Source organism: Acipenser ruthenus, chromosome 5 (genome assembly GCF_902713425.1).
Source record: "Acipenser ruthenus chromosome 5, fAciRut3.2 maternal haplotype, whole genome shotgun sequence".
In the NCBI taxonomy this organism is placed as follows: domain Eukaryota; kingdom Metazoa; phylum Chordata; class Actinopteri; order Acipenseriformes; family Acipenseridae; genus Acipenser; species Acipenser ruthenus.
The window spans coordinates 26858122-26871042 of NC_081193.1; the positions used below are offsets into that span (position 1 = coordinate 26858122).

Sequence of the window (12921 nt, forward strand, 5' to 3'; positions counted from 1 at the left end):
GATAGTGCTACCCACATTTTCATTACAATTCAGAAAAAAATCATTGACATGGTGTCCCTGACAATAGCACTTGCATCAATCTTGGGCCAATTGCAAAATTACACTGGGAGTTATGAATATGACAAAATGCTTGAATGTCCCTCGTGTATTTGTTTTATATTAGTGACTATTAGGAACTAAGAACAAGTACTAATCCACATTTTACTGAGGTGGGTGAAGGAAAGTACAAACAAACATGTAACAACTCATTTTCAGTTCAATTAAAATTTTGGATTAAGTTAATTCTATCCCTTTTATCAAGCATACAATATGACTTTGTCAAAACATAGGTGTTGGTTATCATTATATTACCTCAACCCCTTCAAGTTATCCCCACTATCCAAGGAATTAAACAAACATTGAGCTCACTTTTTGATTAAAACTCCTAACGATCACTCTATTCCATGCAAAAACAACAAAGCCATCATCTGTCTGAATTCAACAGATACAAATTTAACTGTATTAAAAATTAACTCATTATAATTGAAAACTTCAGGACTTACTGTATACACCTTGGCCACAAAAAAAGGTGGGGTGGGGGTGTGTGTGTGGGGGGGGGGGGGGGGGGGGCTGACTTATACACTGGTGCAACTTATACACTGTTTTTACAGTAACTACAGAACCATCACTGTAACTGTTCATGGGTTCAGTGAACGCTGATGAAGCCTATGGGCGAAACATGTTCGTGACTGAGAACTGCACATTAAAAAAAATAAAAATAAATGACATTTAAATAAAGGAAATCATTTCTAATTTTTGAGAGCTGACCTTTTTTGGTTTTCTTCCACTGAGTTAATAAGACGTTACTGAATAATAGACAGCAAAAATAACCTTTAATATTTTCTACCAGCAAGCCTTCTCTAAAGTTAGACAGAAAACATTTATATTGTAATATAATTTATGACACACCTGGGAGCTATCGGATGCCAAGAAAAATAAAACTCTGAAATGGCATTAATCTAAATCAAATATCTCTAATTAAAGCTTCAATTAAGAAAACAGATTTTAATCCTATTGGCTGCCTACTCTATTTTACAATGTTCTACTTCTAATTTACCCTGCAGAATGTTTTACTAATTGTTTCATTAACAATGCCCACAACTGATGCCTTCAGTAAAGAAGATGTCAACGTGAGTTATCAAATTCTTTTACCTAAGTGTCTTAAGTGGCAGGCATATTTCTGAAGTGTCATATGTAAACACATCAAACCTCAAATTTATGGAACCTAGTCAAAAGGAAAAAAAAGCTCTTATAACACCCTTTATAAACATTCCCCACAGTAAAAGCATAGAAAAGTGTAATAAAATAGAGGGAAAGCGTGGTAAAGCAAAGGTAAGTGTTGTAACAAACAGCAAGATATTGTAAAGCATATTACGGCACTACCAGAGTGAACAATTGTAAATGCATAGTACAACCATGGGAAACGCCAAAATAAAGTGCAAAAACTTTCATAAGGGACTCGCAGACCATCAAAACTTTTCTTTTTTTTTTTGTTTTTAAATAGTTGAACTATAAGGTGTATCTTTATATTAGAATATTTCACAGAATAAGCCTATTTTGTCTTCATTAGCTTTTGCTGTATGGGAATGTAAAGCCAAAGAAAATAAGGTTTTCTATCTTGTAAAAATCTCCTATCCTTAAGACGTGAGCAGTTGACTCACAAAAGAAATGTATGAGTTTGGAAAATAAATAGTTAACAGTACTGCATTCCATTACTAATGCAAACAGAACACACACAGTATGTACTCTTCTGAATTATTAAAATATTAAAATGACAAATGCCATTTTAAAATATCTGTCCCAAAAAAAAATCAAATAAATCAATAATTGTGAAAAAATAATCTGATAGCAGAAATTATAAGTCCTCAATGTTGAAATATTTACTCTGATAAAACCCCAAATATACACATAACACCATTCAAGACAGCAGCATATGCAGTTCTTATACAAATGTTCAACATGCACTGTAAAGTATAGCAATGTTAATTACCTGTGCAATGCATTAACAGCGGTATCTCTCCAGCACAACGGATGGACGCTGAGTCCATTGTGCCCATAGTGAAAAAGAAATGGATAACTACAATACAGATACCAAAAGTGTCTATCACAAAAGTAATTGAGAATAACAAGTTGTTTCACAACCATGCAATATACCTGACTGACAGTAAATGAAATAAAATACACAACCACAGGTGTAGATAGAAACCAGCTGCATTGATAATGATAAACACTCAAACTATTTAGAGTTTTGGATGATTTCCTAAATGAAAAGAACAACTTAATTAAGGCATACTGTCTTAATTCGTCCAGCGATACCGCTGTTAATTAAGGCATACTGTCTTAATTCGTCCAGCAATTGTTTTAGGAGACTGTTGATCAGGAATCACCCTTTTAAGAATCACCTCAAAACCTATGTACTAAAAATTCTGTGTTTATATTTCTTAGCTTATTCAGGCTATTTGCCCCAACTTTGGGGAAAAAAAAGGAACATGGCACATTGCAAATAGAAGATAACAATAAAAAAGTACAATAGAATATGTAGGAATATGGAACTTCACATACAAACTCATGCATGGAATGCAGTCTGGATGGGTTCTAGAAAAAAAAAAAACAAAGAGATACAGATCTCTAAAGAAATTGAATAAATAATTTAAACTGTAAAATGTTCTGAAAGGACTCTCTTAGGAGAGTCTACAGACAGCAACACTGTACTTTAAACTAATCTTCAAAGTACTGCTGTTTTACAAAAATAAATATGAGACTGGTTGTGAGTTTCCTATCCGTTCCGTCGCGGGTTGGATACAGGATAGTAACAGTCAGCTGGGTTACACCTTCCATTCAATCCTTGGGGCCCTTGTGGGCCTGCAGGGCCAGGGGAACCAGGTAGGCCTGGATGACCTGTCCCGGTCGGGCCTAGGAGTAAACAGAACAGGTGTTAATACAGTACATTATCCAGAGCTTCGAAATACACAATCATTCTAAGGTAAAGCTTCTAAGAAACAGGCATGATCAATCCATAACCCTCTGGGTACACAGAATCAAAAAGTACCCCTACCGACCAATAATGTTTAATGCAACAGGTGGTAAACGCACAGCTGGAATATTTAACAACCTATGAAACAGCTTGTATTTTTATAGCTTGCTCCCTTTTTAAATGAAATGACCTCTGCATTTCAGTCTAAAAATAGGTATTTCTAGATATTTCATGATTAAACATAAAATCAGAAAAAAACTACAACAAATGTTCCTAAATATTTAAATGCTTACCTGAAAAACAGTAAATGATACCTTTTAAAGATTCTATTTTCACCATCAAACAAAATAAAAACAGAAATAAATGTAAGAATATCAAAAGATGTGAAATGTCCCCTTCCTTACTGGGCAGAGTGACCTTTAGCAGAAATATTTCTAATCTTTGATGCAGCTGGTGTCTTTTTTGTTGAAAACATTTTAAAGAAATCGTGCAGCTCTACGTAGTGTGTTCAATTATTTACCGAAAGCAAACTAAACTGGATGCCAAGTTCCTATTGTAAATGCAGTGTAACAGGTAGTGTGTCAATAAGGCAAATGTTTTCTGGATTTATTTTTAAGTGATAAAAAATATGTATATTTACACTATTCTTTCAGAAATGTGAAGTGAATAATCAGATTTGTTTTATCTTTTTATTTCTGTTGTGTCTTTCCTTTACTGTCTTTTGTGATTTTTATTAATCTTTATCCAACAAAATGGACGCTTTTCAGATTGGTGCATCGAATGTTAAAGGGGCCAGAAATCCTCAAAAGAGAGTGGCGTTTTTTTAAAATTTGTAATGCAAAAAAATGTAATGTAAGAAACGCCAGGCTGTTCCTGGGTGAGACCGGGAAGACCCAGAAGAACTGTGCCGGGCTTTTTGAGAAAGTCCAGAGCAAGCTGAGGTTGTGGCGTTGGTTGTTGCTCCAGCTCTCTTTCAGGTGCAGAGCACTGATTATAAACAACATAGAGGCCTCTATGCTCTGACATAGTTTCAACAGCCTGGACACAGTGGATGAGTGTTGACAGCCTGGCTAAGAGGCTGGGAGTCAGGTCAGAAAGAATTGTTTCCAGGTTCCTCTCTGCCCTGCAGGTGGTGTTCACCCCTGGTGCTATGGAGAGTCTGATTCGCTGGCCTGATGGCACAAATATTAGTCCCTAATATTAGACTGCTTCAGACTATTTCAGCCACTCTCTGTACTGAGGAAAGTGTTCAATGATCTCACCCTGGATTTCTCCCCCACTGTGTTTATTTTCAGGGTGCAGTACAGAAAGCGCTACAAGCATAAGTACCAAATGGCAAATTTCCTGGTGGGGCAAGCCAAGCTGGCTATCCTGAAAAGTAGGAAGAGTCAGGACTTCAACTATTACACCCTCACTAAAGACTTGGGAACTTTTGAGCACGTGTGGGGAGCACAGGTGACTTTGTGTGCCATAGATAATAATGAGCTGCTGCTATTCCTCTGAGAGTTTCTTCTCCTGCTTTTTAATTAGGGATCTTTTTAATTGTGTGAGAAAAAAACAAAAGGTGAATGGTTTTATGATTTTTTTTTTTTTAATGTTTTGTGGTTGGTATATATATATATTGTTATTAACTGCATGTTTGCACTGTGTCAACGGGGAGCCACTGTCTGTATTGGGGCTGTATTGCCTCCCTTCTTTAGGGAGAGGGTAAATGTTGTGCATAGTAAAAATAAAGGTTTGTTGAACATCAAATAGTCTCTCTCTCAGCTTTCAATGTCACATTAGTTTCACATTGCCACAAGACATTGGAAACAGTGTGCAGTAGTAATGGCTGGAATGAATCATGACTCTCTGCTTACCTGGAGGCCCTGCTGGACCTGGATCTCCTAGAAGTCCTATGCCAGGTTGTCCTCTTTCTCCTTTCTGGCCGCGGTAGCCTACACAAAAAACAAAGTCGACTGTGAATTTATATACAGTTATATGCTAGATACCTGTAACCCTTTTGTGTCATTGTCTAATGCTTTCCCACACTGTAGATTTGCTTAGCAATACGTTTGCACACCATGGATGATCTGGTCAGAGTATTTATTTGTTCTCTTTTTCCTGCAATATGGGACCGACATTTTTATTTGTAATGTGCTTTCAAAGTCTCTGAACATCTTTTTTTAAAATTTTGTTGTTGAACTGTTTTTCAAAACAGCATCACCTGGGTACGTGCTAGAGATGTGGTGAGTATGAAAAGACTGCGTATGTGTATTACATATTTCAAAATGACATACTTGCGATTGAGTATGCGAATGCGTACACACGACCTTCATATTTGCGTATTGAGTACGCGTATAGCTCGGAATTTGTACCGCTTTTACTAAATTCTATGCCAGTAATTATGCAAATACAAGCATTTTATGAAAACAAAGTAATAGACCACATGTAACAATAACAACAACCTTCCTCAACCTTCAGCCACACCTTCTGGAAATGTCCAGTAAAAATTCAAACGGTCCGCTAAAATATCTAATAATGCAGCCCAGGGGTCTTTCTCTCTTTTTTGTTCTTTTTTTCTTTCAACGCACGGGAAGTTGTGTGTGGGCATGACGCATTATGACACACTATAATACAGGTGAGTTACAGCACAATGCGTTTATGTACTATGTATTAAAATCATTCTGGACTACATTTCCAGCAATGCTAATTCTGTCACTCTGTTCTGTCTGTGTATTCTGGTTGCTCAATAAAAACTTCTCTGTCCAAAACATACTTAAGCAAATACGCAATCTATGCGCAATCCAAAAATATTGCGTATGTGTATGTGTAAGGAATTTTGATTTTGTGCATCGGTATGGGTATGCGTATACGCAATGAAAAATAATGCACATCTATAGTATGTGCTTGTACTTTTTGCTGAATAAAACAAAAACACTCCAAATGAAAATGCACAATGATAATGGGAGGGCTGGAAGTGGTACTAAATGTGATACATTCAAGAAGCGTTAAATGCCATGTGTATCACGGGCTCTGGCAAGGATGATAACCCCCTTCATTATCAAAACGACTAATTGCTACCGCTAACATTAAGCTCTGAGAGGAGGATCCTCTCTTGAAAACGCCAATACTTTATGCTTCGACCACTGTATAAAAAGCACTGCATCTTTGTTTGATCCCTGTTGACAGACTCTGCTACAGCTTTATACTTTAAAGTGTGGTAGGATTAGGTCTGGTAGTACTCTAGTAAGAAGAAATGGTAGAAAAGCCAACATGTTTTACCTGACCTTCTTATATTCGTATCTAATCAAAGAACACCAGAGCTAATACATATCACGTATCTTACAACCTATAACATTAAACATGACTTTTACATTGACACAAAGGAAGCTGATGACTGCATTCTGAGGAAGCTGTCTGGCTGAGCTAAATAACAAGCATATCAATACAAAGTATACAAACCAAAGGCAGGCCACAATGCATACTTTGAAAGTGGAATAGAGCGCAAGCAGACAACAGTATCAGTATACTGTATACTATTTCCTGTACATAAAAAAAAAAAAAAACAGGACACACCTTAAAACTCTGAGGATACAATATGTGTATGCTTGCGGTTTACTGTTACTACTGTATAATATACTATACTAATGCATGTATAGTGCACAGTGTAGTAATATATTTATACTGTATATGTATTAATTGGGTACTTCCTACAACTTTTAAGAACTGACATTTACAATTACCAGCGACCATAAAGAAAACATTTGAAATGATTCTGCAAAGCACAACAAGCAGACTAATTCTAACCTTCAGAGCGCCAGTCAATGACGTAAAGGGCTCTGCAACTTCATGACCACAATGCAAAGCAGGCAATATGACTGGTTTAAGATGCCAAGCACATAAGCAAAACAGATGTCTGCTTACAAAATGAACAAAACCAACAACATTCACAGCACACTTGGTGAACACCCAGCAAAATGCAACATCAAACTTGTACTTTCGATTGCATATGTACCTCAATTATCAACAGAGAGGAAGCCACATTTGAAGCAAAGCAAGCCACAGGACCTGCAATTTAGGCCTACAGCACATATAACTTATTTCTGAATAAATCCAGTCAGGGTAAAGGTGTCCTTAGGTTACAAGGGTGGGAGAATAGGTTAAACTGTGAGATTATACTGTATACCGCCACCATTTCAAACAGTAAAATGTCCCTTCCTGACGTCACATATTTTGATTCAGAAATCAAGAGCAATAGTTGTTGTTGGTTTTTTTTGAGGGGGGGGGGGGGGGGGGGGTCAGGGATCGTGAATGTGTTGTGTATGCTTCCACTGAAGAGCATTCTTGCAAATATTAATACGGACACAGGGGCTTTGAAAATGGAAAAAAAACACAATGACACACTATACATTGATATTGGTTTGAATAATCTTGGTACACAAAGTTCCATTCTTAATGATTTACATTCTGTTACAGAATGACTGGCTAGGACCACGCTGTGTTGGTATGTTTTGCTGCATAGTTTCTGGCATTTTAACCATTTTATACTAGTTTTGCACTATAATATGGTATATTGATACTCTGATACAGGTATCTTAAAAGATACATGATTTAATCTAGGCCAGCAAAGGCATTTTATATAATAGATGCACTGCCTATAGCCAGCAGAAAAACTAAACAGTGTATGCATGAAATCAGTGGAGCATTGTGAAAGTTGCCTTTAGCAAAAAATGTGTCACTCTCATACACTGAAAATTTGAAGCACACTCAACAGCACTGCCAGAGGTTCCAAAACAACAGTAAGGGTAACAATACTTATAAAACCTATAGATTAAAAAAAAAATCAAACATGAGATAATCATAGTATTGATTTGTAATAACCAGGCTGCTACGGTACAGACAATACTTCAACTTAGAAATTAAGACAAAGCACAGGTGTTTCAGACTGATTATAATGATATTATATAATTGTTAATCAAATGCAACAGTTTTCTTTGTTGTTGTAATAATAATACTAAAAAGAGACATTGTGGAAATGTTTGTCTGAGTTGAAAGTTATGGTTGAACACAGAGTTAAGTATTATTTACCTCAAAACAAATATATTATTTGAAATAGTCTAATCTGAACTTTAATGACAGCACAAGACAACAGAACATTTAAATATATCTTATACATACTATACCTAAGTACAAAAAGGCCACACACTGAGTCAGGGGTTCCCAGACTTTCCTAGCTCAAGGCCCCCATGACATTAAGCATCCTGGTTGAGGATACCCAACTCAAATGTTGATATCTCTAGTTAGAGGTTGTTCATGTGTATCGGTAGAAGTACTACTGCTCTCATTATGTTTGTGGTTGTGGTTTATTTATGTACTGGAGGTGGAAGAAAATATCAAGAACAGAAAAACCACACATTGGCAGAAATGTTGCATTTATTTTTTAATAAAGTGCGTTAATATAATAGTTTTGGTGTATAATGATACATACTGTTAGCATGGGCACAAGCTGACTTCAATGTAACATTTGAAATATCTCCAAGCACCTAACAACAGCATCCGTGTAAATGCATTGATCCCCTGTTCTGGGGAGCATTGCTGTCAGGGTCATCTGGGAGAGAATTTTTGTATGTGCTACTGCCCCCGTGAAACCATATTCGAGGGCCCTGGTTTGGGAACCCCTACTGTATGTTACATAATGCAAAAAACACAAAACACATTTACAATGTAAGAATCTAAGCAGCTTTAAGTTGTGGCTTTTTTTAAAGAGAAAGCTCTATATGGTAGGTCACTAGTTGAGGTAGGTGTCGAATCAGCCCTGATACAGGTATTTATTTCTGTGGTCTTAGTGCAAAAGAACTTTAGATGTCTGTAAAGTTAAAGGTAAAATATCCCTTTAAAAAAGGTATCTGCAGACCCATTTGTAATCCAAACAGGTACAGACATTAAAACAGCAAATCATCATTGATGTGAGAGATATCACTAGCAACACAGAAGACAGGCAGAGTTTAAATTAATTATCTCCTTGGTAATGCTCAAAACAACATTCGCCTTAGCTTCTTCTAAAGTGGGTTTCTTTCACAAGACTGTCCACATTGATATGAGATTCTCTTATTCTCAGACAATTCTTCATTTATCTTCATATTCACTTGAGTCGATCTCACTTGGCAATTCTTTCCTGGTCTTCATTCCACATCCTGCTCAGGTCTCAGATCAAACCAAGATATTCAGCTAGCAAAATACAATAACTGTGAATCCTTACAAAAAAGTTCAATCTAGTTTCATTAATCTCACTGGCGTTTTTCTTTGGTCCCCTTTACAAATCTTTTTTTCACCCTTCTTGACTGCACTATACGTTTCTATCATTTCTTTCTCATTTTGCTATTGCACAATGTTTGTATGCCCTTTGGATAGAAACGACAACGTAGAGAAATATAAATAATGGTGCTACCATGATGATCACCTGGACATTACTGATTGGGTCAATTCTAAACACTATCAGTTATTAGTAGGGGCATGAACTAGGCAGTACTCTGCATCGATTGCTACAAGTGCTATAATTCTGATAAAAGCCAGGCACAGCTTATTATTCTAAAAGTGTTTAATAAGTAGAACTAATTGTCATGATCTACCAATGAGAAAAATCTGAGAGTCAGCACCTCAAGTTGCAGAGTAAGTGTAAATGCTTCTACCTTGAGGTCCAGGTGACCCAGGCTCCCCTGGTTGCCCAGGTAACCCATCATTGCCTGGAGGGCCTGGTCTTCCATGAGCAGCTAGTATTGCAGCTGGGTACTTCATGTGTGGGGCAAAGCCAGACATCCTCTCTGCAATACAAGATAGGTGGAATGTCAAGATGCAACACCAAGGCTGGCACCACCAGGGCATTTGTGTTCTAAACTGTATCTAAACAATCATTTCTGGTTTTCTGGTGCACACTTGGAAGAATGAAAGAATAAAGGCTGATGATGCACCGTGTTTTATTGGGCAATTTATTCGCTCACTTAGGTAAATGAAATAAACATAAAATAAATAATCAAAAAGTAAACATTTTAAGAAAAGTATATTTCAGCTAGCTGGATCTAAATCAAGCTCGTACATCCACTTTTGATGCAAATCTCCATGAAATGTTTTAAGGAATCATATTAATGCAAGACTACACCTTCCTAACCCCCCTTGATACATACAACACCATACAAAGGTGTTATAGATTAATTGTGCTATTTCCCCTGTGAAACCATTTCGAGGACCCCCAGTTTGGGAACCCCTGCTGTATGTTACATAATACAAAAAAACAAAACACCTTTACAATGTAAGAATCTAAGCAGCTTTAAGTTGTGGCTTTTTTTAAAGAGAAAGCTCTATATGGTAGGTCACTAGTTGAGGTAGGTGTCGAATCAGCCCTGATACAGGTATTTATTTCTGTGGTCTTAGTGCAAAAGAACTTTAGATGTCTGTAAAGTTAAAGGTAAAATAGCCCTTTAAAAAGTATCTGCAGACCCATTTGTAATCCAAACAGGTACAGACATTAAAATAGCAAATCATCATTGATGTGAGAGATATCACTAGCAACACAGAAGACAGGCAGAGTTTAAATTAATTATCTCCTTGGTAATGCTCAAAACAACATTCGCCTTAGCTTCTTCTAAAGTGGGTTTCTTTCACAAGACTGTCCACATTGATATGAGATTCTCTTATTCTCAGACAATTCTTCTCAGGCAGAATTTAAATTATTTATCTCCTTGGTGATGCTCAAAACAACATTTGATTAATCAGTGCTATTTGGGTGGTAACAACATTATCAATACCTGACTGACTTTTTGTAAGTGGTTGCATAAAGAAAACAACAAAAGACAAACATGATTGCTGGTATTCCAAACCACTGGTAGAGAAACCGCAAATGTGCATAAATGTATATAAACGTTCTTGTAAAAAAAAACTCCACTTACGACTTACCTTCAAATACCCTTAAAACTTCTTCTCGAATAAATCTTCTTAATTCCTCAAAAAAAGCCGCATCAGCCTAATGTGATAAATGAGAGTTGTGGTTAGATATTACTTTAAAATGATAACAAAATTGGGTTGTGAACAAAATCACACTCTTCGCATCAAATACATTTTAAAATACTGAAACGACCCTGGGTCTGCTGTAACCATGTTCAGGGAGGTTCTGTGACCCAGAGTCAACAGTTCAATTGCAGCAGGTGTTCAGGGACATCAGATACGGGAGAATCGCCACCAATCAGGGGCTCTGTGCGAGTGGTACCCAGTTGCAATATTGTTGGAACAAACCAAGGGACGAGGTGTTGCAACTATCAAGGGATCAAGAGCGGGAAGCCGTGTCTGCTTGGGATTGGTGGCTGGTGCACCGGGAGCGTGCCCTGGATACGGGGAAATTTAGCAGGCTGCTGCTGGGAAAGAGAGACAAGCTGGAGTGAGAGAAAGAGCGCAGAAGAAACAGCCAAAGAGAGCAGAAGAGAAGTGGGACTACAGAAAAGAGTAAACAGAGACAGTACTTGGTGGCTGCAGCACATGGCCGAAACAGTGTATTTTTGGACTTTTTTTTTTTTTCTTATTTGTCACAGTCTGAGTAGCACTACGCTGTTCAGCTGCAGTTGTACCACTGGCTGGTAAAGCAGCATGCTTAATGTACCATGAATTCGAGAACCTGCAAATCCTGTGTGAGCCTCCTTCATTTTCACGCAAACGCTACATTGGTGTACAGAAGTGAGATTATGGACCGTATGCTGTGGGAAATGGAGGCGAGGATCGTTGTAGACCTTGCCGTGTCAATTTACCCTGGCACCGCGGCAGAGGCTGGACTATGGGGCATTGATGGGGGCATTGCAGTGCTGTTATTCGGAGCAGCCTACAGCCTGGTCTGAGGAAGCCACTGAGGGTATTAGCAACAGAGGTAGAGGAACTAACTAGGAAGGCCTATGCCCACATGCCGCAAGCGGTCCAGGAGCTGGGTGGGATCAGTTTTTGGAGGCCCTGGGGCTCAGGGAGCTACGTGTGCAGGTCCAGCTGGCCCGGCTACAGGAATCGTTTGAGTTAGCGACCGAGAGGGAAGATGTTTGGGCCCATGCGAGATCGGGGAGGTCAAGAGAGGGTGGGTGTGGCAAAGTGGTTTGCAGGGAAGAGACAGACAGTGATAATGCAATCAGAAAGTGATTTATTTTGTAATCCAGGTCTGGTGACCTTAACCCTTTGCGGTCCATTTATTAAATGCGCGTCAGGCACGCCAGGTCTAATTTATTTTCACACGCGCAGTTAATTTTAGACGCGCTGTTTAAAAGTATTTTTTTTCACAGTCAAACGGGTTTAAAAGGCCCTGCATAACAACAAAGCACTCACTAGGCATCTCCAGCCCCGCCCCACCCTTTCGTTCGCTATAGCTTTCACATATGCTAAGAAATAAATAATAATAATAATAATAGTCGTACATACCGATCAATCATCTCCTGATCATTCGTTTTATCACCAAACTCCTCAATAATGCGATCCGAGTCATTATTTTATTACTATAACATCTCAAAAAAGCTCTGCAAATGTCTGTGTTCTCTGTGCGCTGACTTACTATCAGCCAGCTTGTTTACTTACGACCGCCCCGTTATCTGATACCAGGGCCATGTATGACTATTCATGAGATACGCCTTTTTTTTTTTTTTTTTTTTCGACTTGTCTCGGCTCCTGTCGTTCCCACTCGGCCATTGAATGGTTTTCTCGACTTTTTCCGGAGAAAAAACGACTAAAACCTGTTTTTTGCGTTTCTATAATGATGTCGGACAGGGTCCGACAATGGACCTGATAGGAATAATTGCAATGTCGGACCAGGTCCGACAATGAACCGCAAAGGGTTAAACAATAATCCCAGGCAATACAAAGCCATGTAAATGAAGGGTTTGCATTATAAATAAAGGGTTTGCAGT

The 12921-nt window shown here is 38.0% G+C and overlaps 1 protein-coding gene across 1 annotated transcript in view; it reads right to left on the bottom strand.

The window, feature by feature from the left end:
• Positions 1-587: 587 nt before the first annotated feature.
• The window catches only part of LOC131737108 (collagen alpha-1(XIX) chain-like), a 106286-nt gene continuing 93952 nt past the window's right edge, over positions 588-12921 (bottom strand). Inside the window, exons 52-55 of the mRNA XM_059023921.1 lie at positions 10946-11012; positions 9685-9816; positions 4873-4950; positions 588-2952 (exon numbers count right to left, since the gene is read on the bottom strand). Coding sequence (XP_058879904.1) covers positions 2816-2952; positions 4873-4950; positions 9685-9816; positions 10946-11012 — 414 coding nt within the window. The 3' untranslated portion in view covers positions 588-2815. The remainder of the gene's footprint in view (positions 2953-4872; positions 4951-9684; positions 9817-10945; positions 11013-12921) is intronic.